This window comes from Acomys minous (assembly GCF_964271855.1).
Source record: "Acomys minous genome assembly, chromosome: 15".
Lineage (NCBI taxonomy): Eukaryota > Metazoa > Chordata > Mammalia > Rodentia > Muridae > Acomys > Acomys minous.
In genome coordinates, this window is record NC_140497.1 from 54,884,388 (window position 1) to 54,909,169 (window position 24,782).

Below are 24,782 nucleotides of genomic sequence, written 5' to 3' on the forward strand. Positions count from 1 at the left end.
ACACACACACACACATATATATATATATATATATATATATATATATATATATATATATATATATATGCTATAGAGTTAAGAGACCAAAACAGACCTACGCATATATGGGCAACTAAATTTCAATACAAATTACAAAACCATTCAATGGAAGGAAGAGTAGTCTTTTGTAACATAATGAAATGAGCTCACCCAGGAGTGAGAACAAAACAGACAACAAAAACATAAGAGTAAAAGAAAGGCTTAGAAGCAACAAATAAAGGTAGACCAGAAATAATTCCCAAAGTGGCGGCTCACTGGACATAGAAAGCACAGAGCTTTTATTTGAGAAACTCATCAACTCATATGAAGGTGGGCACAGTTCTGAACATGTTCAGTTTGAAATCATATCTTATACATCACATGCTAATTTTAAAAAAAAAATGGAACCCCTCAGGATCAAAAGCTTAGAGCAATGGAGGGCAAAGTTCACGTTAGGCAGGATGACTTGGCAATTTTAGCAGCTTCTTGTAAGTTTTTCTCTTCTCTGAAACAAAAGCCACCTTGAAGAAAAGAGCCATTTAAAGATACAACAGCGTCTCCACTCCTAAGGAGTCTTTAAAGAACACTTGCCTGGCAGAGAACAATCTAAACTCCTGACCTTCGGGCAATTGGCTAGCCACAAGCAAGAAAATAAAGACTGATCTCATGAGGGCTAGAGAGGCGGCTCAGTGGATAAGAGAACAGTTACACTTGCAGGGGACCTGGGTTTCCCTCCCAGCACCCACAGCAAGAGGCTCAGGAGCACCTGTAACCCCAGCTTGAGTATCTGATGCCTCTACTTTTTGTAGCTGTAATAAACATGTCAGGGCTTGTTTCAAAGCCCAGTGTAGGAAGCAGCTACATGTCAGGGCTTGTTTCAAAGCCCAGCGTAGAAAATAGCTGACAGCCCAAAAAGCTGACGTCTGACCAGATGTGTGAGTGATAGATAAAACCTTAGTAGTAAGTTCTGACCTAGGAGCAGCCAGGACTGCAAGTTGGTGATAAGAGTGCCGCAGAAAGCTAGATGTGTGAATTAGAGAGGGTAAGGTTAAAGTAAGTATAAAAACCCTGAGAAGAAGCAGCCAGCTCTCTTCGCTCGCTAGCTCTCTCTCTCTCTCTCTCTCTCTCTCTCTCTCTCTCTCTCTCTCTCTCTCTCTCTCTCTCTCTCTCTCTGCCACCATGATCACTTGAAATGCTGCCAGCCAACAGGGCGCTTCCCCCCGGACGGAGCAGACAGACATGCTGTCAGAAAACAACCCGAGAACTGAATCAAGTCGCAGCAGCGAACCTGTTCGACAGAACTTCACGATATCAGGTCGTATACCCTAATGGCATAAGCTCCCAGAACATTGATATTATATTGCTAATAAACCTCTCTTGCTAAATCGTACCACTTGCTCTTGGCCTGACTCTTTTGTTCCGGATTCTGAGTGTAAACTCTCTGCTCGCGACAGCAGCCCACCCCTACTCAAATGTGCATATCGAGACACAGGCACACGCGCGCACACACACACACACACACACACACGCACACACGCACACACGCACACACAATCATAGCACACCACACCCACACACAGAGGCATTGGACACACACACACAATCATAGCACACCCACACACAGAGGCATTGGACACAGGCACACACACACACACACACACACACACACACAAATACAGTGTGCACACACAGAATTAGCACACAGACGCACATAGATATAGCACACACACACACACACACACACACACACTCACGTTTTAAATAAAAGAAATATTTTAAAAGGAATGAGCTTCTCCTTATAAATTGTAATATTAACACTTTGCAACTTTTAAAAAAGCAGAGAGATAAATATTGTTGTTGTATAAGTAAAGGCCACCGCGCGATATATACGGTATAAAGGAAGGAGGGGGGGAAGTGGGGAGGAAATAGAACCTGAAGCAGGGGTAGAGGGTGACTGGACACGTAGACAGACAGGCGGACAGACAGACAGACACGCTGGGACAGAGCCATGAGGGCAGAGAAGAATGAGAGAAAGAGAGACAGACAGACAGAGACAGAGATAGAGAGAAACAGAGACGGGGAGAGAGAGAGACAGACAGACAGAGAGACAGACAGAGAGACAGACAGAGAGAAGAGGGGGGCTGCCTGGTTCTTTTTATCCAGCACACACCTGGAGCACTCCTGGCAGTGACAGGTGATGACATTAGCTGTTGCTAGGCACCCTAGAAGTAAGCTAGTGGGAAAGCCTAACACTTCATGGCTTCAGTTTTGGCTAAGGATTCTTAAATAGGAGCTAATACAAACAAAAAACAGCACCAAGAAAAATACAGATGAACTAAACTCTATGAAAAGTAAAACCTTTTCTGCTTCAGTAATTCTCAAGAAAGTGGAAACCAAACTCAGGCACAGAATATTTGCCTGATAAGGAAGTTATATTTAGAATGTATAAAGAACTATCAGCACTTGTGCTGGCTGGCTTTATCAACTTGACACAAGCTATGGTCTCCTGAAAGGAGAAAACCCAACTGAGAAAATGCCTCCACACGACTGAACTATAGGGCATTATTAGGCCTATAGGGCATTTTCTTAATTAGTGATTTATGGGTGGGGCCATCCTCGGGCTGGCGGTCCTGGGTTTATTAAGACAGCAGGCTGAACCAGCCATGGAGAGCAAGCCAGTAAGCAGCACACTCCATGGCCTCTGGGTCAGCTCCTGCCTCCAGGCTCCTGCCCTGTTTGAGTTCCTGTATTAGCTTTGTTCAGTGAACTTCGACCTGAGCCATATTAACCAAATAAACCCTTTTCCTCCCCAACTTGTTTTTCATCATGATACTTCTTCACAGCAATAGTAACCCTGAACTCAGATATAACTCAATAATAGCAAATGACAAGCAGCACAAATTTAAAAATATGCAACAGCTATAGATACTCATTTCTTGAGAAAAACATAGACAAATAACCAGTAAATTCCTGAAACAATGCTTTAAGAAGTCTTTAGCCACTGGGGAGGACCCAGCACTTTAGCCTCAAGCTGCAGTCACAGAGACAGAGAATAACAAAGCGTTAACAAGGAACCAATGATAGCAAAGTCTTCTTAGGATTGTGGTGGGAACGGAAAGCATGAAGCCATTTTGAAAACAGACAGTTGCTAGGCAACTTCATCCAGACTTAGCATGTGCTCCAGTGTAGTTTACACAACCTAGAGAAATGAAGACAAACCACGGGCACAGACATTTATCACACCCTTAGTCACAAGGGGGAAAAGGTGAAACAGTTCAAATGTCTATAAGAAAAGAGCAAAATGTGGCATAAACAGCAATAAAGTACTGTGCTTGAACACCTCATCCTAGGGCAAGAAGACAGAGAGAAAAAAAAAACTCACAGACATGATTCCATTCCTGTAAAGGTACAGAATAGCAAGCTTTGGGGGGATGGTGAACCCACTGTTATTTCATACAAGAGGGAGCTGTGTGGATGGAAAAATAAAAATAATCAAAAGGTTTAAGTACTTTACATCTAGTATGTTATTGGTAAATGTGTAAGAGATGCTAAACATTTTCATATTAAGGAGTTAACATTAAGAAAAGCATGAATTAAATTCTGGCAAAGATGCAGAGCAACCAGCAGTCTCTCAGTGTAGGTGGGAAGAGGAAAAAGTTCAGCCATGTTGGAGAAGAGTTTTGTCAGTTCTTCGGAAGTTAAGCCTGCACATTTCGGAGGCCCAGATTTCAGTTCCCCAATATTTATTTATCCGAGATAAATGGAAGAGTATACCTACAAGACCTGCAGTGGCTGCTCATAGCCGGTGTATTTGTTCCTAGTGCTGCTGGAAGGAATGATTCCACACTCCCTGCCTTAAAGCAACACACACCTGTTACAGTTCTGTGGTCAGAAAGCCACCAAGGTTAGGCTGCAAGCAAAGGGCCTGCAGGGCTTGCTCCTCCTGGTCCCTCTAGTTTTACTATGTACTCTGTCTTTGTCTTTGTCTTTGTCTTTGTCTTTGTCTTTGTCTTTGTCTTTGTCTGTCTCTGTCTCTGTCTCTGTTTCTGTCTCTCTCTCCCTCCCTCTTTCTGTCTCTGTCTCTCTCTGTCTCTGTCTCTGTCTCTGTCTCTGTCTCTGTCTCTGTCTCTGTTTCTGTCTCTCTGTCTCTCTCTCTCTCTCTCTCAGACACACACACACACACACACACACACACACACACACACACACACACACACACTTCTCGTCCTTTCTTTATAGAAACCATTACGATCACAGGCACCCTGGAGAACCTTTTTGTCAGAAGACACTTAATTACACCTGAAAGCCCACTTTTTCTTTAAATACAGTTCTCGGAGAATATGATTCTGACATCGTGTGAGAGCTCAACCTAAAGGCAGATTTTGAAGGCCATATAAGGGCTTTTATTCTAGTTACAAATGGGAAAAAAAAACCGACAAAATTTGAACTCTTTCATTATAAGCAAATTATTCTTCATTTTGCATAAATCTATTTTTTTCTATCTCCTTCTCCAAATAAACATTGTTGAAATTTGTATATAATGATTTATGGAGATATATACACCACATATACCATATATATTATATACATGGGGGACTCTATACGTGCATACATTCTCAGTTACCTTTAAGCAGGAAACCTGACTACCGAAGGAAAGTGAAGATACAATTGATTTGTTCTGAACACCACCCATCTTTCCTTTTGGAGGATTGATTAGCTCCTGAGACCTGGGAAAAGCAAAGCAGCTGAAAAGCATTACTGGTAATGAGACAATGAGACAGATTAGTTCTCTCTATCAGCGTGCCCCGGAGCCAGTGTGTACCTGTTCAAAAGAGGACACTGTTAAAGTTTTAGTAAGTCTGTATCTGGTTTCTCCATTTATCTGTTAACTAAAACTTAAACCTGAAGCTGGAGACAGGATTCTGTGGTCATTAGCACTGGCTACACTTGCAGAGGACCTGGGTTAGGCTCCCAGCACACACACACACACACACACACACACACACACACACACACACACACACACACACGCAGTTCACAGCCATCTGTACCTGAGGTTCCAGGGGGATCTGACACCCTCTTCTGGTCTCTGTAGGCACCAGGTGTGCACATGGTGCACAGCCATACCATACTTGCAGACAAGGTATTCATGCACATAAAATAAAAGTTTACTGATTGTTCTGGGGGTTACCTAGAGTTAAGAATGTGATAGGAAGCCTTATGAATGCATTAAACTTCAAGTGAGCTGTGACTGTGAGTGAGCCTCACACTGTGAGTAACACAAAGGTTAAAAACTAATCTTTGGGGAGGAATGGGAGGAGACAAGGGATTGGATAACAGTTGAGATGTAATATGAATAAATTAACAAAAATATTTTTAAAAATTAATATTTTGGGAAGGGGAAGTCAGAGACCTTATACTTTAGCTGAGGTTGATTGACAGTTGGGGGGGGACAGATTGATACTAGGGGGAGGAATAACTGGATTTCTTTAAGGATGTGGGCTTTCATGGTGGAATAGGTTTTAGTGGATAGCCCCGCACCAGTGCAAAGATGTGCAGCACAAACTGAGGAGAGGAACTGAAGCTGGGTTGGGTGTGGCTCTAGAAAGGATTTGGGAAAGGAGTAGGTGATGAATATGATCAAAATATACTACAAACACGTGTGGAATTGTAAAAGAATTAATAAGAATATTATATCTAAAATTGAAAAGAAATACCCATTCGATTGTTGCCTGGCTTGGAAAAAGAAAATTCTCATGTCATTAGCAAAACAAGCAAAATTCTGATCTTCCCAAGTCTTCACCCCACGTCAGGTCAGATCACTAGGTAAAAAGTGAAAGAGGTCGATCAAGATTCAAGGCAGAACTACAGTGGAAAAGAAGCTCTTACGGCTTTGCTAAATCAACGTGGTCCTCACCTAAGTCTACAGACACCTTCCTAGGGGGTCTTCACCCATGGATGCTCCTCACTTTAAGTTATATTTAATTTATTATATTTAATATAATAGACTGTCTTTCCTAGGAGGTATACCACAGCATTCAGCAGATTCTAAGACAAATAAACGAAATGTTTTGCCTATATAGACAAAACAGTTTACAAGCCACTAAAGTAAGAAATAATAAACCAGATTAGCAGGAAGTTTTAAAAGTACATCCTAAAAACCAGCTCTCCCCACCCCCACCCCCCCCACCCCCATTATCAGGCATCCGGGTTGTGGGAACTACCCCACAAGCTCGTTTTCCACGTTGGGGGAGCTATGGGAACTGTGTACACAGTGCTCTTACGTTAAGAGAACTGAATACAGAACGTGGTAGGTTCCAGAGACCTGCACTGTCTCTAGCTACTTCACGAACTCTTGAAAAGGTCACCAACACGAACAAGGTCTTTCATGCAGTATCTGACCCAATGTCCTGCCTGAAGTCCTGGCCCACACATGTTGGGGTGTGGTAAGCAGTTGTTGGTTTGGATCGTTGCTTTAGGAATATTGTGTTGTTCAGTGAAAGATACACCTACAGACCCTAATAGTTCAATTAGATCAGTCACTTTATGCCTATGAGATAGGAGAGACCTAAGAAACAAAATCAGAGGCCGATGTTTCAACGCCTTATCATTTTTTGAAACCCCTTGGCTCTGTATTCACCTTATTCCAAATGATCTGCATTTATTATAAGATGGGAACACTAGCTTTAAGAGTAGGATGAAAAGAGGACCTCTGCTGGGCAGTGGGGGTGCACGCCTTTACTCCCGGCCCTCAGGAGTCAGAGAAAAGTGGATCGCTGTCGGTTCTAGGCCAGTCTGGTCCAAGAAGGAAGCCAAGGACAGCCAGAGCTACACAGAGAAATGTTGCCTCAAAAACAACCGAAACAACAACAAAAACCCAAGAGAGAGATAATAGACACACACACACACACAGAGAGAGAGAGAGAGAGAGAGAGAGAGAGAGAGAGAGAGAGACAGAGACAGAGACAGAGACAGAGACAGAGACAGAGACAGAGACAGAGACACAGAGAGAGAGACAGAGAGACACAGAGACAGGGAAGGGAAGAGTGAGAGAAGGAGGGGGGGGAAAGGGAGAGAGGAAGGGAAGGGGGAGAGGAGGGGGAGAGAGAGACAGAGACAGAGAGGAGGGACAATCTCAGAGATGCAGGCCCACAGTCACTTATTGATGACATCTGGCAGAGGGATGAGGCGTGTTGAATAGCTTCCAGCCCAAGTTTCAGCCATATCCTTGGAAGCAGAGTTTTAACTTGTGCTAATTGTTTCCTAGGCTCTCTAACTCCTTAGAGAAGTGACTAGTGTGGATATCCCCTTTCTTTTCCACACCCAGCTAGTTCTGCACCGTGCCCTAGGGAACACATCCTGGATACTAGTCCATGGTGCCTGACCTGGAGAGACTTGCCATTTTCATCTTTGATGCTTAAATTATAAAGACCTCCAGGTGGTGGTGGCATTATGCCTTTAATCCCAGCACTCGGGAGGCAGAGGCAGTGGCAGGCTGACCTCTGTGTTCAAGGCCAGCCTGGTCTACAGAGAGAGTCCAGGACAGGTAAGACTACATGCAGAGAAACCGTGTCTCAAAAAAAAAAGAAAAGCAAACAAAAAATTATAAAAACCAGTGGTAACTCCTAGGATGGGGGTTAAGGGACTATTAGTTACTTGTCTCTTTGCTGTGACAAAATACCCAAGAAAAATAACTTATGGAAGGTAGGGTTTGCTTTGGCTTGCACGTCACACTCCACAGTCCACCACAGTGGGGAAGGCCTAGTGAAAGAAGCAGGAGACGCTGGTCATACTGTGTCTGTAATCAGAAAACAAAGAAACCGTGGATGCCGCCACTCAGCCCTGCTTTATCCTTTAAGGGATTCCAGGCGATGGAACAGTGCTGCCCACATTAGGGCAAGTCTTCTCATCTCACTTAACCTATTCTAGAAAATCCTTCCCAGATACGCCCAGAGGGCTGTTTCCATGGCAATAAATCCTGTTAAGTTGACAAGATGAACCATCATAGAGTCTATGGGGGGGGGGGGATGGAGGGAGACAATTGGATAGCACTAAATGCTGCTTTTTGGAATGTGGCTTGTCAGTCTCTGAAACTCATACTGAAATGCCATTGTCATAGTGGGGGGTAGGAAATGAGTCCTTTCTCACGGGAGTCTGTTTGCTCTCACATGTATGTTGTCATAAACAGAGGCTACAGGTTCTGTTTGGCTGCAATCACCACTGTCCCCTTCTGACTTCTGCTCCAGCCCAGCAAGGTCCTCATCGGAGCCAGGAGCCTAAATAAATGCCTGTCCTTGTGAATTGCCCAGTATTATTTTGTAGCAGCAGTAAGTAGGCCGAGCAGAGTAGCAACCTACCGCAGACAAATCTCTGCCGAGTGCATAACACCTATTTGGGTTAAGCGAAAGGTCCACCCTGAAGGCACACATAATCGGTGTCTCAGTTAGTGTGAGGTGCTACCCTTTCCCTGTGAGAACTCTAACGTGGAGTGATATATGCCTGTAGGAGCCAGAAGTTTGTAACGATCTCAGCAAGCGGGCATGCTGCTGTTGGTTTCCTGGTTTAGATTCCATAAGAAAATAGGTTACTTACTTTGAACAGTCTCAACCAAAGGAGGGCAGGGAGGTTGGATGGCCTTATGGAGAACAGATGAGAACACCATGGGTCCAAACACTGGAAGTCCTTGACTTTTCAGAGTTGGACTTAAAACATGGATCAACAGAAGACCATTTCTGGTTGGTTTTTTGTTTGTTTGCTTGGTTGGTTGGTTGGTTGAGTTGTTGTTGTTGTTGTTGTTTGTTGTTGTTGTTGTTTTTGAGACAGGGTTTCTCTGTGTAGCCTTGGCCGTCCTGGACTCGCTTTGTAGACCAGGCTGGCCTCAAACTCACAGGGATCCGCCTGCCTCTGCCTCCCGAGTGCTGGGACTAAAGGCGTGCGCTACCACACGCAGCCTAACCAACTTGGCTGTGTCTTCTCAGTTCTCAGGGATGTGGACAGAAGGGTCTGAGCTGGGTTTGAAGATGCTCTGGGGTGCCAGTGCTCACAGCTGTAATAGATTTAGTCAAGCAAGGTGGGCCAAATGTAGCCCGGCAAATTTGTACTGATCCCACTGACTTGCCCCACATCTCTGAGGAACTCAGGTTGTAGAGAGAGTATTTTGTGTATTGTATGGATACACCGCCTATTAAAAGGCCTATGACCTACAGAAAAAGGTAGACTAGAAAGTGGGACATCTGGTAGGCTGAAAGGATTCTGGGAGAGAGCCACATGTGGGAGATTCACTGACAAGATGTGAGGAGGACAGAGGTATGGTACCTGAGCAGAGGTAACCAGTCACGTGGCAGAATGTGGATTAGTATAAGTGGGTTATTTTAGGTTGTGAGCTAGTCAGAGAAGAGCCTAGCTATATGGCCAAGGTATTTGTAAACATATTTTGAGTCTCATGACTCTTTATTATGGGAGATTGGGGCCGGGAGGAAAAACTACTGCAGTACAGACCTTCTAAGTCTGCTTTCAATCTTTGTCACATAGGACAGTATTGGATAGCATGCTGAGAGAAAGAAGAACTTAATTTCTCCCATTGTTCTCTGCTTCAAAGAAAATCTGCTAAAAAGATTTACCTACAAGTTAATATGAAAAAATAACTTTTACAAGGTTTGTGGACTAACCATGAACTAACCTTGACTTTAAATAAACATATTTATGTATTTTCAGAGACATTAAATGATGATCAAATCCTCTGTAAATGTGTTGTGTTTCGCTGGCCTGGGAAATGATGATGTTGGACGTGTTTAAGGCATGTGGCCTAGTGTGTTTAAACGGTTGCTGCTAGCCTTTGTCACCATTTGAGTTAGGTCGGACAAAATTGTCTATTTCTGCTCGACCGTGCTGAGAGACCTGGAGCGTCAGTACTCATCTTCCTGTTCCTTCTGCGTTCTCATTAGCACCCAGTCCAGCATAGATCTAGACACCATAGAAGCTTAAGAAATGCCTGTTGCCTTGAACAGGCTGAGCCCCTGGACAGCACAGGCAATGCCTCTGTTACCGTATGGCTTAGGTAGACAGGACACACGTAGAGAGTGGATGACATCAAGCCAGCTCTGATGCCGTTTATGGTTACAATGAACAAGAGCAGGTGGGCAGAACATCAACCAGAGAAATCAAAAAATGCAGAGAGAACAGTGTCTTAAGGCTGCCAGTATCTCAAAGAACTAAGGCATTTAACCAAACGTATTTTGAATTGCTCATATCTGAAATATGAAATGAAATTCCCTAGCAAACTGTCCAGTATAATTTTGGGATTATTGTCATAATTAACAGCAAAGGGCCACCTGATATAATAATAGAAGTCTAGGGAACAGGTTGGCCTCTAGCAGAGCCAGGAAAAGTCTTTCCTGAGTAAGATTATTATAGATTTAATAACTGGTAACTAACTGGACAAAACATACAATGAGACCATCTATTAAGGAGATCCACAAATACTCACTGTGACCATGAAACCCTGCACATCTTATAAAATTCCACTTCATAGACTTCTGCAAAGCCCTGCCACAGTTTTCTGCCCAGGATGGCTCTCCTAACCCCAGCTCTGCATATCTGAAATGTTTTCTATTTTTGTACCACAGCCCTTCCACCAAACAGGGAACACTGCATCTTCAGTTTTTACCAAAGACTATTTTATTTTTTATGTGCTTAACTGGTCATTTTACAAACTTGGCGGGGATCCTTAGCGAGATAATCGAATGAGGGGCCTACTGTCTCCACCTTCCCAAGAATGGAATTGAGAGTGGGCTTCCGGTTTCTAGAGACTGAACTCAGGCTTTCCTGCTTGCATAGTAAGCACCTTACTGACTGAGCCATCTCCCAGCCTTCCCCTATCAAACTCTTAATTCTATCTTATATAACTTAATATATTATATAATATTACTACGTGTTGATTTTTAATGTATAATATACTGATATTAATTGCATTAATTAAACAATGATAGTTTTGGGATTTTTTTGTTTGGTTGGCAGGTTTGGGTTGGTTTTGGGGGGTTTGTTTGTTTTTGTTTTTTTGATACAAGGTTTCTCTGCTTAACAGAGCCCTGACTGTCCTGTACTCACTTTGTAGACCAGGCTGGCCTCAAATTTCACAGAGATATATATGGCTGCCTCTGCCTTTTGAGTGCTGGGATTACAGGTGTGTGCCACCACATCTGGCAAATATAGTTTTATAAATATCTTTATATATATTTATACATATGATATTTTATATTTAGATATAATTTAGATGTAATATATAAGAATATATTTTAAAAATCTTCTTGGCCAGTTTGTAACTGTGTTCTTCTTATGCCAAAAGTGTGTTATCCACCAATGCCAGGCACAGACAACATAGAGCACTGTTTAGGGGTCAACATTTTAGTTTGACAGCATTTGTCCGGCTCTGAGTAGGCATCTATGCATTCTCTAGGCTGAGTATGGGTGTGTGCATCTGATCCAGAGAGCAGGAGCCTCTTTAAATTCCAAGCCTGCCCTGACCTGCTTGCCTCCCCCTACCTGCTGTAGAGAAGCAGAAGGTGCCCGCTCGACCCCCTGTATGTCTCTCAACCCTCTGCACTTGCCACTAGTAGTTGGGAAGGGATAAGGCTGGAGATGCCCCCTCCTGGCTTTGGTGTACTCTAAATTTTCTGCTATGCACTTCCTTGTTCTTTTCAGCTTCCTGCACTACTCTGACCCTCAAGGTAAGCTGGGATAAGAAGGGAACTAGAAACATGACATCACCAGGACAGAGGATGGTTGAGAGGCTGGCATCTTTCTCTTGCCAGGTAATAGACAAGTTTCTTTGCCTCTAAGGTGAGGCTAACAGCCTTTCCCCACAGGGGATGGCTTATGCAGACTAAGCAAGGAGCGCATCAAGGACGCACTCGTGGGCTGGACCGAGGCCGCCTACACACGTATAGTAGGTGGACAGCCTGTTCTTTGTGTAGGTTCCCTAACAATTGGAGTGGGGGCTTGTCCGCCTTTGGGTCCCTTTTCCGTATCTAGGCTGCCTTGTCTGGCCTCAGTGGGAGAGGGTACACTTAGTCCTGATGAGACTTGAGGTGCCAGGGTGGGTTGTACCCATGGGGGGCTTCCCCTTCTCTGAGGAAAAAGAGAAGGGAAAATGCAGAAGGAGGATGTGAGAAGGCAACTGGGAGGGAGGGGCTGTGATCAGGCTGTAACTGATTAAATCAATAGTGGGGGGGTCTGTTCCCTTGACAATCCCTGTACCATCCCTCTGCTCCTCATACAATCAGCCCCATCTTTGCCTCCAGCTTGTTCTGCCCTCGTTTTTTTTATTTATTTATTTGTTTGTTTGTTTTTATTTTGTTTTGTTTTGTTGATACCTGCTTCACCCTCAAATCCTATGTGGCTACAGCACCTGAAAAACTGCGCTCTCATTCTGGGGTGGCAAGAAGTCATGTGCAAAGATTTCTAAGAACTAGAAAAAAAACCAGACAAGATTGTCTCTAACTTAGGAGCATCTGAAGATTGAAAGAGCAAAGGAAGGACTTGAGAGATGGAATAGAAAGAGAAGAAGGGTGTGCGCCCGTAACCACATGCTAAAGAGTGTGTGCACAATGAAAAGAGGAGAAACTGGAGGCTCATGGGTAGTGAGGAACATCCCAGTGTGAATAGCTAGCAATGGCACCTAAGTCCCTTGTGATGTCTGGCCTGTGCCACCACCAAGGGCCATGTGTGGGACTGTGGCCCTGCAGCAACGGGGGTCTGTCATCACTAAAGGCCAGGTGGATATCCCCAGCCTGGGCTACCACAAGGGGTGTGGATGAGCTGGCCCAAAGGGCATGAGAGTGGGAGAGAGCTGGCTCTACCTCCTTGCCAGCTGAGGCATTGGGTAAGCTAGCTAGACAGTTCTGGAGGGCTCACCCTGGCGGTGTGGATGCAGGAGAGCTTGCAGGCTGACTAGCTCAACTACCACCCAAGCCCCAAATCAGGGCTTTGAGTTGGGTCACCCTAACATCTTCCCCATCCATGACCAGAGGTGTGGCTTGTGAAGGGTCTAGTCCTACAGATTTCCATAGCAAAGGGCAGCAGCAGGTTATCCAAGAGGAGTCCCAGTGAGGGTCGGGTATTGATAGTCTAGTAGGAGCCAGAGGCCTGCCCAGACCAATGACTCATTTCAATGACTATTTGGAAACAAAGAAGTGTGCACAAAAGAGCACACTGTGGGGCACACTGCCACAAAACAAGAATTATTTTTCCCTTGGGAGGAGGTTGCAAGGGTGGGGAGTGGGTGTGGGTATGAAGGGTCCGGGAAATGAGTGAGATTAGGGTGCATGATGTGAAATTCACAAAGAATCAATAAAAAGTTAAGTAAAAACAAAAGAATTGCTTTTGCCTTCCTACTTCCCCTAAATGGCCCCTGTCTTTCTATCCTGTCTTACCTGCCAAATAACAACGACTTTGTAAACATTGGCTCAGTGAACGAAGCTAAAGCCAAAGCCCTGATAAGAAGTTTGGATTTTATTTCGTAGACGTGAGGGAAACTTTTCAAAAGTTAGACTTGTATTTGGTGGACACTAAGATTTACATGCAAGGTGCGGGTGCATTCACTAAGCAGAAGAAAGAAGATGAAGATGGGTCTTGATTTCCAGGCAACATACAAACCAACCAACCAACCAAACGAACAACAAAAGCTGACTTGAGGAGCTCCATAGAAAGATGATGTGAAAATAAAAGGGGGAATTGTTGGGAGAAGAGGCTCAGCAGGAGTAGGAGTGTGTGTGTGTGTGTGTGTGTGTGTGTGTGTGAGAGAGAGAGAGAGAGAGAGAGAGAGAGAGAGAGAGAAGTGGTCAGGCTTCACAAGCACACACTACGTATGTACCTGTGCAAGACTGTCAAAAAATAAGTGAGAAAATTAAAATTCTGATTAGGAATAGATAAGAACAGTCTCAAATGAAGACAAGATTAGGACTGAGAGCACAGTGATTCAGGAAGGAAATGTGTGATTGAGGCAGATAAACCAGCAGTCAGTCATAAAGAGATAACGAATGATTGAGCAAGGTCAGGAACAAAGGTAAGGGCCAAAAGAGAAGGAAACATTGACAAATGTGTTTCAAGTTGACCAACAGGAAAGTCCCGCCCTTCCCCCCCCCAAAAAAAAACCTAACTGAAAAATACTGGAGGAAACTCGTTTTTGTACATGATGGTGGACTTAGACTCAACAAACAGAACATGAGGGGGCGGGAGCACACCTGCCCAGAGGAGCACGGGAGTTCAGCAGAGAGGTCAGCAGCCTCTTGATTAAATAAGATAACAGACGGACAACATTGAGAGAAAGACAAAACAAAACTGAGACCTCAGTGGACTACTCAATTTAGGAAAAAAAGAGGGTAGTAAGGGAGCCACCGAAAGAGCTGTAACAAAGCTAAGAAGAAAGAAGTTACTGGTTAAATGGATAGATTGTTCTGGAAAAAAAATGTACAGTTAAATAAACAGTGAAGGCCATTGGAAGATGTTTCTGGATCTAACAGTAAAAAACAAAATTGACAAGATGAGAAACAGGGGCTGGGGAGACAGCTCAGTGGGTAAGGCCTGTGGTACACACGAAGACCTACATAAAGGTGTGTGCTACCACATGCTCTGTGGTCCCAGCATCCCTGCAGGGAGATAGAGTTGGAAACTGGAGATGGCTCAAAGCTTGACATCCAGATATGCTTGTGAGCACAGAGGGGAAAAGAAAAAAAATCCAGGAGACCCCATTTCCAGCAAGTGCAAGGCAAGAACCAACACTGGATACTGTCCTCTGTTTTCCCCGTGCACAATGGTTGGTGTATCCCTGCTTGCATGCACACTAAAACACATACACACACACCACACACACACACACACACACACACACACACAGAGAGAGAGAGAGAGAGAGAGAGAGAGAGAGAGAGAGAGAGAGAGAGAGAAATAAGTTTGAGGTAAAGTAAATGAATAACTTTTCAAAAATAGCATTTTCTAGAAGAGCTTAGCAAAAAACCCAAAATGAAGCCAATATACCAACCTAAGGGGTAGGGTGAAAACAGTATGATTTTTTTTCTTTCACTTAAGAATATATCGTTATCTCTACAAATTAGTGAAAGGAAAGGTTTGCTCCAGAGAAAGTGTGGAAACAATAGGCAGACCTTGAAAAAGGGTGGAAATGAAATGGTGTCCAGGCATGGGGACAAGGCCCACTTTACTTTGGAAATTATGTATGAAGTTTCTAGACATCTTGACATACATACATATAAATATTTTAATTCCTAATAAATACTTTTTTTAAAAAGACAGTTGTAATTATGATTTCTGTCACTTTTGCAAATCTAAATTATACCCATGATTCCATGCTGAGGGAGAATGGGCTGGAGTCACGGTGTGACAAGGAAGTTGTTCTATCCAGAGATATTCGAGGGGCTGGAGAGATGGCTCAGTGGTTAGGAGCCATCGGTCTGCTCTTCCAGAGGTCCTGAGTTCAATTACCAGCAACCACATGGTAACTCACAACCGTCTATAATGTGATCCGATGTCCTCTTCCGGCCTGCAGGTGTACATGCAGGCAGAGAACTGTTTACATAATAATAGATAAATAAATCTTTAAAGGGGGTGGAGAGACAGAGAGAGAAAGGGAGAGAGACTTGAGGCAAAAGAGATGGCTGAGCAGTTAAGAACACTTGCTGCTCTTCCAAAGGACAATAACCACCTGTAACTGCAGCTCCCAGGAATCTAGTGCCCTCCTCTGGCCTCCATGGGCACTGCACTCACATGCACATATTCATTTACATATATCAATAATATAAAGTAAAATAAATCTTTTAAAAGATATGTTTCTCTGTGTTCAGAAAGAACATTAAAGATAAACTGAGGTCTCTGTTCCCCAACCCCACAAGAAAGGGGTTCGTTAAACTGTCTCACAGCCAAATTTGTCTTCTGACCTTTGCTTCATGATTTTTTTAAAAAATATTAAGGTATTCATTGGCATGATGGACAGGAAAAATTAGGTTCCTTCGCTCCCCAATTTTGCCAAACTATAAGTTAGTTAGTTTTTCTTTCCTAATTTCTGCTTCCCAGTTCCTTTTGGAATACAAGGAAACGAAGGCAGTGATCAGGAGGAAACGTGTGGCTAACTGTTGAGATCAGCCTGCACCCTGATCTGAGTCATTATACAGTATGTAAATCATCGTCTTCAGGTGAAGACCCTTTCACAAGCTGCACTGGGCTCCGTTTTAAACGTGATCGCAGGGGCAGAATGACTGTGCATCTCATGCATGCAGACACCGTCACATGCTCATCACCATCCACGAGGCACAGGCTGATAAACAGCCTAGTCCTGAGAGTGAAAAGGTACTACGTGTAAACTTATGAAGGAGACTGAGCCCATGTGAATGCACAAGCATATTCAATTCAGCAGGAAAACGTGAGCGTTCACTGAACACACTACACCAATGAGGGGGCACAACGTGGATCACAGAAAGGGGAGGATGCCCAATACTGCAATGGTTATGGCCCCACACCACTGAGCTGCCATCTGACTACCTGGTGTGTGTGTGTGTGTGTGTGTGTGTGTGTGTGTGTGTGTTCTGAGATCTCACTTCTCATTGCTGACACAGCAGATTCCAATTGCCCCTCTGTCTATGCATCTATTGGACTGTTCATCTGGGTCTGATCCCACACCTCTGCTCAGTGGCTTTCAGGGTCCCGCCCCTTGCTTCCCAAGTTCCGTTCGATGCCAAGGCACAGATCAAGGCTGCATCCTGACAGCTTGGCCTCAGCAGTTCTCTAACTGGGGTCCTTGCCTACCCCCTGCAGTGACTGCATGTGAACCAGCCTCTGCTTCCAATAAGGCCTCTTTAAACTTCCTGAACTTTGTGGAGGCCTCTCTAACCCTCTGTAGCCACACATAACCTACATACAGATAGATAATAGACAGATATATAGGTATAGATGTAGATAGATATCGATGCTACAGATATGAAGTATTGTGTGGTGGGTAATGTATGACCTAAGAATATTAGTAAATAATACTGGAACCAAAAAAAACCCTTTTGATACCGATGCCAGCCAACAAAAGAGTCAAGACTACCTGGCAAGTTATAGTCAATAAAGCCAACATAGCTTATGAATGTATTGTCATTCAATAAATTCTGACATTGTGGAAAGACACAAACATGTGTGTCTGTGTTTCTGGAATAGCACACTCACGACACTAACCAAACCCTGTAGTTGGAAGACTAGGAACTTTCCTGATGCCGGGAGCTTCCTTCTCCTTCCTAGTGCCCCGGAAGTGTCAGTTCCTTATAAGCACACGTTGATAAATTAGGAAAGCAAAACAGAGCTTGATTTTTTTTTCACAGTCCACGGAGGCTTTTTATTTATGTGTTAAATCGCTAGAAAAAGAATCCCAGGATTTTCCCTCCTGTGTGTTTTCGTCTTGCTTCTTCATGGTCCATGATGCCGGCTGAGGTTGTCAGTACAATGAAGCCAAACTGACGGGACTGGAGCAGATTGTTCCGCCATTTTTCTAGGTCCTTAAGTTGCATATCAAATCTAGGGCTGATCACGCCACACTTGTTCAGCCTGCCTGTGAGGTTCACAACAATTTTCCCAGCTCTGTGGTCATCAATAATCTCAAATTCACCGATGTAGCCATGCTTCATCATCACAGTCAGGAAGCGGACGATGACTTTGGAGCACGGCCTGATGAGTTTGCCTCTCTTCTCGGCGTTATTGATGCTCTTGAGAGCATCTGCCAGGACGTTCACGCGCACCATGGTGACGGTGCGGAAAGGTGGCGGAAAGGACCAGAGCTTGTTTTTTATTTGAACTTGTTTGTGAAGAGTACTCTAGCAGTTCGATTCTGTGATTTGGAAAGTTTCTGATGATCTTTCACAGTCCAAACCTCAACTTGCTGTGTGATAATTGGTGCCAATTTGTAAAAGAATCACAAGAGAAATGCAAAATGTCTGTTGTTTGGAAAGCACGGTTGGGCCAACTGCTGGACTGTTTGGTTATATGACAGGAAAGTTCAGATCATGAGGGAGAGGCCCATCCCAAATGGCCTTTAAGCCTACTAATATCCAACTAGCGACCTCACAGAGGTAACGTGGAAAACTCGGAGTCAGGAAGCCATCTGGGGGGTGAGAATGAAGGACAAGGTGAAAGCCAGCATTTCTGAAGCAAACGTGGAGAGGATAGAGACACAGGAAGAGTCTAGAGTTCTCGGGGTTAAAGCAAAGCCCTGCTGCAACCCACATTCCATTTGCACTTGATCCAAGAGTTCGCTGGAGGCCACTAAACTATATTCACATGCCCAGCAGCTTGTGATCTTTCCCTGAATCCCAGTCTTGAAGGGTGGGTGTGGTAGCAAGTGCTTATCACCCAAGCTCTAGGGAGTCTGAAGACCTATATAGCAAGACCCTGATGAGAGGGGGGAGGGAAGGAGGAGAGAGGGGAGGAGGAGGGAGGGAGGGACAGGACAAAAGAGAGAGAGGGAGGAAAGTCACGGGGGGGGGGGGGGGGGGGGGACGAGGACAACAAAGGCAAGAAATGAGAAAGTTGCTACAAGCCAGTTTGGGATGATGTTCTTCTTAGACATCTTCCTATTAGGGCTGGAAAGAGGTAGCTCTTATCTCCTCGCAAGCCTAAGGACTTGGGGTCAGTTCCCAGAATCCACATAAAAAGCTGAGCATCACTGCATAGCCAGCACACAGGAAGTGGAGACTAGCAGATCCCTGCCTGTGAACTTCAGATACAGTGAAACTGTCTCAAACCCTAAGGTAGAGAATAACTAAGAAAAGGCATCCAATGTCGACCTCTGGTCTCTATTTACACGTGCACATAAGTGCACATACAAAAACGAAATCCCACCTTATATCGAGTACCAATTAGCACCCTCATCTCAGCATCCCTAAAGACAAATATATGGCCACCCTGAGTGTGTCTGTTTAAGTCTGATTTTCTCTGGCAAGGTGATCTTGTCATGCTTAGACCTGGGCTTGGTTTTCCTGGAAGCAGTCAGCCCTACTTACGTTTCTACACTTGGAAAGCAGCCCATCCGGCCCAGGCAGAGGCTATCCTAACGAGAAGGGAAAGAGATGAAAGCATCTTTCCCTCCTGAAAATTGGAATCTGATGACTTGTGCACAATGGGGCGATCACCTTTTGTCCCTAAGGGTGGTCTAGCCTGTCGCTAAGGTAAAGTTGATAGAGGGGTTTGCTTGCATGCTCTGCTATCTGCTGGAAACAACTTGCAGCTGAGCCACTAAATGCAATGCGGTTCTCCTGCTGGACAGAAGAGTACACAGCTAATAAGCAACGCCGCATCCTCCCTTCTCCTTTTTTAATCTCTCGCCCCTTGTTGCTCCTCCCCTCGCTCCCTTTGAGTATTGTGCACACTGTAACTTGGACAACTTAAATCTTGTTCGCAAATGTGAAATCCCCTTTCGATCCCAGATTCTCTTCCTCCCTTCACCTTAAACGCCCTGGCTTCTTGGCTTTTCCAATGAACCAGGCTCTTTCTAAGCTTGGAAAGCCAGCTGTCCTGCACATCTGCCCCATCTTCAGGCCTCACAGAGTCTTGCTTTTCCTAAGCACATGTCATGTTTTCCTTATTCCCTATCCTGAATTAATTTTTTATCAATTTATTCAGATTACATCTCAATTGTTATCCCTTTACTTGTCTCCTTCCATTCCTCCCTCCCTCCCCCTTTCACCCTATTCCCCTCCTCTAGGTCTGTGACAGAAAGGGACCTCCTCCCCCACCCTATGGTCACAGCCTATCAAGTCTCCTCTTGGTAGCCTGTCTGTTCTTTCTCTGAGTGCTATCAGGCCTCACTACCATGGGGAAGTGGTCAGATATGGGGCACCAGAGTTCATGACAGAGTCAGTCCCTGCTTTCCACACAACTGTGGAGAATGCCCTGTCCATTTGGCTAGATATGAGTGGAGGTTCAATGTTTACTGCATGTATTGTCCTTGGTTGGTGCAGTAGGTTGAGCAGACCCCCTAGATCTAGATCCAGCCATCATGATGTTCTTCTTGTATGTTTCTAGGGCCCTCTGGATCCTTCTATTTCCCTATTCTCCCATACTTCTTACACCTAGAGTCCCAATAGGATGTCCCTGAATCTCTCCCAATCTCCTGGTAAGTGGAGACTTTCATGGGACATCCCTTTTGGGCTAGTGTCCAATTATAAGTGAGTATATACCATGTGAGTCTTTCTGGGTCTGGGCTAACTCACTCAGTATGATCATTTCTAGTTCCATCCATTTGCCTGCAAATTTCAGGATTTCCTTGTTTTTAATAGCTGAGTAGTATTCCATAGTGTAAATGTACCACAGTTTCTTTATCCATTCTTTGACTGAGGGACATTTAAGTTGTTTCCAGGCTTTGGCTATTGCAAATAAAGCTGCTATGAATATGGTTTGAGCATAAATCCTTCTTGTGTGGTGGAGCATATTCTGGGTATATTCCAAGGAGTGGAATAGCTGGGTCTTGAGGAAGCTCTACTCCCATTTTTCTGAGAAAGTCCCAGCACTTGGGAGTGCAAAGGCAGTTAGATCTCTGTGAGTTTGAGGCCAGCCTAGTCTACAAGGTGAGTTCTGGGACAGCCATTACTACATAGTGAGATACCCAGTACTGTGACAGTAGCAGCCTCTGCCTGTTATTTGACCTTCGTGTGCATGTGTGTGTGGTGTAGTGTGCAGCCATATTCAGTTCCTTCTGTATTTTAAGTCAGACATTTTCAACTTTGAATAAGCTTTTGTCTGTTAGGTAGTGGGGGCGGGCTAAGTGGGTCCCCACAAAAACAAGCGAGCATTAGCAGGGAATATTAGCACACGGGGCTCCCAATTCTATGAGGTCCACTTCTGTAGGCGACACACGGTGCCAAGCACATCTGGCAATATGCTTCTTTGGCATAAAGATTGTTTTGTGCTGGTTGATTTGAGAAGTCAAAGATACAGGAGCAGCTGTGGAAACAGAAATTATTATTATTACATTATTTTTTGTAGTACAAGCACACGGGAGTAACCAGAAGCTTCTATTAATGGAAAAGACAGACTTACATCTGGCTCCATAAACACTTTTTTGGGTCTGTCTTTCTTTATTTCTTTCTCCTTTGCTTCTCCTTGATCAGTTAAATATCATACTTAAGGCTGAAGTCTACATCACTTCCTGGGGCTTTATTCATTTTTTTCCCCTGGATACATTCCATGAGAATTGAGCATTAACTGGCAGATCTACATTTGTGTTTCTCTGGCACTGGTGAAGTTTCGGAGTAACCATGAAGATGTGGAGTGACACTATGCTCTAGTGTCAGCACGTGAACTCTGTGTGTGCTGATGTCATCAGCTAAACTGAAGCAGCCTTTTGATTCTTAGCCACGCTCATAAAATGGTTTACAGATAAACTCAGAATAAAATTAAAGGATGTTTGTATTAAAGTTTGAGAGGAAAAACAACAGGACTGGAGAGCTGAAAATCTCAGTAGCTGCAAGGAGAAAGGGATGTGGAGAAAAAGCATGCCTCTCAGTTAAGTATGGAGGTCAGAGAAACTATGTCAGGGAATGCTGAGGTGTGCTGAGCTGCAGATCTGAGTTCAGAGGGGACAAGATTCCAGGCACTTGTGTCCAAGAGCAAAAGATTGTATCGGGGACACAAGGTTAAAAATAGAAATAGAGACAGCTCATCAAGAAAGGAAAAGCATCCCTAAGAATGGGAGCGGGGTACTGGGTCAGTGATCTGAGGAAAGAGCCCAAAAGTTCTGGCCCAAGTGGCAACTATCCCTTCATAGGGCATTTAAACAGCAGGGGCCTCTTTGAATTTCATATAGTGGAGCTTTTTTCTAGACTGTGTCCTGCTCATCAGAAGAAGCTCAGATAAGGAAGGCCTTGCAGTCTTTCTCTGCAAACTGACTACTTTTCATGTATTAATCCTTAACTTTCCCTAGCTCTTTCTCTTCTCCCACACTAAGGTCATCCTATATCACAGACTATAAGAATTGGAGAGGAACTTGGATCTCTCCCCCAAGGAGATTGCTTTAAGGGAAAGTTTCACAGGCACAGACTTTCCCACATCAAGGCCAGCAGAGCTTTTCTGTGTCTTGTCAAGGAGGATGCCACTGACTAGGATCTGGAGTGATCCTACCAATGATATATTGAATAATTAAAACATTCAGTACAATAAAAACAGAACAAAACACCACACTGTCTGTTTGGGTCAGTGCGTGCGCGTTATCTAGCTCGTTAACAGAATCAGCAGCTGGTCTCGATGTTTTGAACATCAGGGGAATTTGTAATCCCTGGGAACTTTAAGAGCATGAAATCTGATTAGCAGACCACATCCTGCTTCTTGCTCTGAGGATTCCCTAGGCACCTCTTTTCTCCCTTTCATCTTTATTGCAAAGGATAATACTGTCATCCCAGAGCATAAACTTCCCTAGTGCATCGCTAGCACCACATTTTAATGTTTCGTGGAAAAATACAAGCTACCATGATCCCCAGAGCTGGCAACGCTTTGCCCTAAAGAGTAGACATTAAATTTAAAAGGACTTGACTAACATCCCATAATGCTGTGGGAGAAATGTTGTCATGCTGCTTTAACTCCTGCTTTGGAAATCTTTCTAGAAAATTCTGACAGAGTCACTTACTGTAGGCTAGGCATAAAGAATAGTGTTTTTAAAATTCCAGTGGATGGAAGGTTACTCCCAGGCAAATTCCTTTTCCTAACTCCGGATTACGATTTGCGCATGACTCCAGCAATACCTAAAGCAGCATGCGGGGTGGTACAGAGGAATTTTCCATAGAATTATCTAGCTTACTAGTAGTTGTGTGTGTGTGTGTCTGTCTGTCTGTCCCCTCCCATGCAAAAAATCCCCAGACAAAAGGCCCCACCAAAGTCAATAATTAATATCAGCTGAATTCTTATATGCACCAATAAGACAATGGTTTTTTTTCACAGTAGAATTCACAGGGAAGATTTGACAAATGTCATGTCTGGACACAACCCATATGAGCTAAGTCATCATCTGCAGGGTGGGACCTGACTAGCTGAATCCGTATTTTTCAGATACTCCTGGTACCAAGAGCCTAGCTGATTCTTATGTGTAGCTATGTTGTAGCCCTAAGAGAGACCAACAGAAACGGTGATACAAAGGGGATTTTGTTTGCTTGTTTGTTTGTTGTTTTGATTTTTTGAGACCAGGTTTCTCTGTGTCACCCTGGCTGTCCTGGACTCAGGCTGGCCTCCAACTCACAGTGATCCGCCTGCCTCTGCCTCCCAAGTACTGGGATGAAAGATGTGTGCCACCAAGCCTGGTGATGACAAAAAGGTTTATAATGTGGACTTTCAATAGAAAAAATAGTATATAGAAAGCTTCACACTCCAAAGAGAAAGCACAGAACAGGAGGGGCATGGGCCCACCAAGACTGAGTACAGCTATCTCTGTGTTTGGGGTCATAGGTATTTGCCGGTGCTATCCAGACATGCTGTCTCCACTTCAGCTCATGGAGACAATTAGGAAGGTCAAAGCTGTCTAGTTTCCTGAGCATCCCCAGGTCATTCAACCAATCAAAAGCTATCTAACCCTATGTAAGAAGTGTTAGAGCCACTGGATGCCAAGGGTTTTGGTTTTTCTGAGCGCCAAATAGGAAATGTTCACTGCCCTCCCTCTTGAGTTGATAACTTTATTAGATGACTTGACATAAGGTGCAGTGACCCAACTAACATTGCAGGTACACCCTTAAAGGGACCTGAGGGGCAAGCAGTCAAAGCCGGTAGCATTGAGGAGTAGTGGTTTGGTCTCGATTATCTTTCTAGACATTTCTTTTAGTCAAATCTCATGTCTTGTCCCAAAACACTAATGTCTAACCACATGGAAGTTGTCCTGGTAGGCTGTTTGCTACCTGCCTGCAAGATTCTTTGTGTCATTTCCTTAGCATATTAGTCAGGGTTTTTTAGGGAAACAAAACAAAAGAATGCATGTGTGTGTGTGTGTGTGTGTGTGTGTGTGTGTGTGTGTGTGTGTGTATTAAAAAACAGATTACATTGACTAGTGTGATACACTGGGTAGTCCAGCATGATTCTTTACACCCTGGAGAGTCTGGGAACTTGGTAGATTCTTGGTCCATGAAACTAGATGCCTCAAGAGTACCGACCTGGTACTGAAAGCCTGGAGGATTCTGGGGAGCCACTGGTCTCCAGCCCACACTGGGAAGCAGTCACAGTGGTGGCAGCAATGGGGTAAGAGAAAAGGCAGACAGAAAACAAGAGCTTTACCACCACCCCCCAGACCTCCTTCTATCTGGGCTACCACCAAAAGGTGCCAAACACTCCCTCCCTACCCCCTCCACTCCCCACCCCCTGCCCAACACAGCTACTCCTACCAAGAAATATCCTTTCAGATTTGTCCAAAAGTGTCTCTAAGTTGAGGACAAACCCAATCAAGTTGAGGATCAAGATTGTCTCAGGTCTCTACTAAAGTATGGAGAGGCTTTTGTGAACCATATTCTGTCCTTTGTTGTAGGTGTCTAGTGTCGTGTGTGTGTGTGTGTGTGTGTGTGTGTGTGTGTGTGTGTGTGTTCGTGTGTGTGTGTGTGTTCATGTGTGTGTGTGTGTGTGTGTGTGTGTTCCTGTGTGTGTGTGTGTGTGTTCTTCCATGCAACTTTACATGTGGAGCTCTAGATGTAGATACTCATATGCATATAGTTGAGATGATCTACTGGATATAGATATATGTCTGTTTATTTGCATCGAGC

The 24,782-nt window shown here is 44.2% G+C and overlaps 1 protein-coding gene across 1 annotated transcript; it reads right to left on the minus strand.

Moving 5' to 3' along the window:
* Positions 1 to 17,370: 17,370 nt before the first annotated feature.
* LOC311584040 (small ribosomal subunit protein uS8-like) lies at positions 17,371 to 17,816 on the minus strand. Its single transcript, XM_084758074.1, has one exon. The coding sequence runs from the start codon at positions 17,799 to 17,801 to the stop codon at positions 17,418 to 17,420; it is 384 nt and encodes a 127-aa protein (XP_084614200.1). The 5' UTR covers positions 17,802 to 17,816; the 3' UTR covers positions 17,371 to 17,417.
* Between the last annotated feature and the right edge of the window lie 6,966 nt (positions 17,817 to 24,782).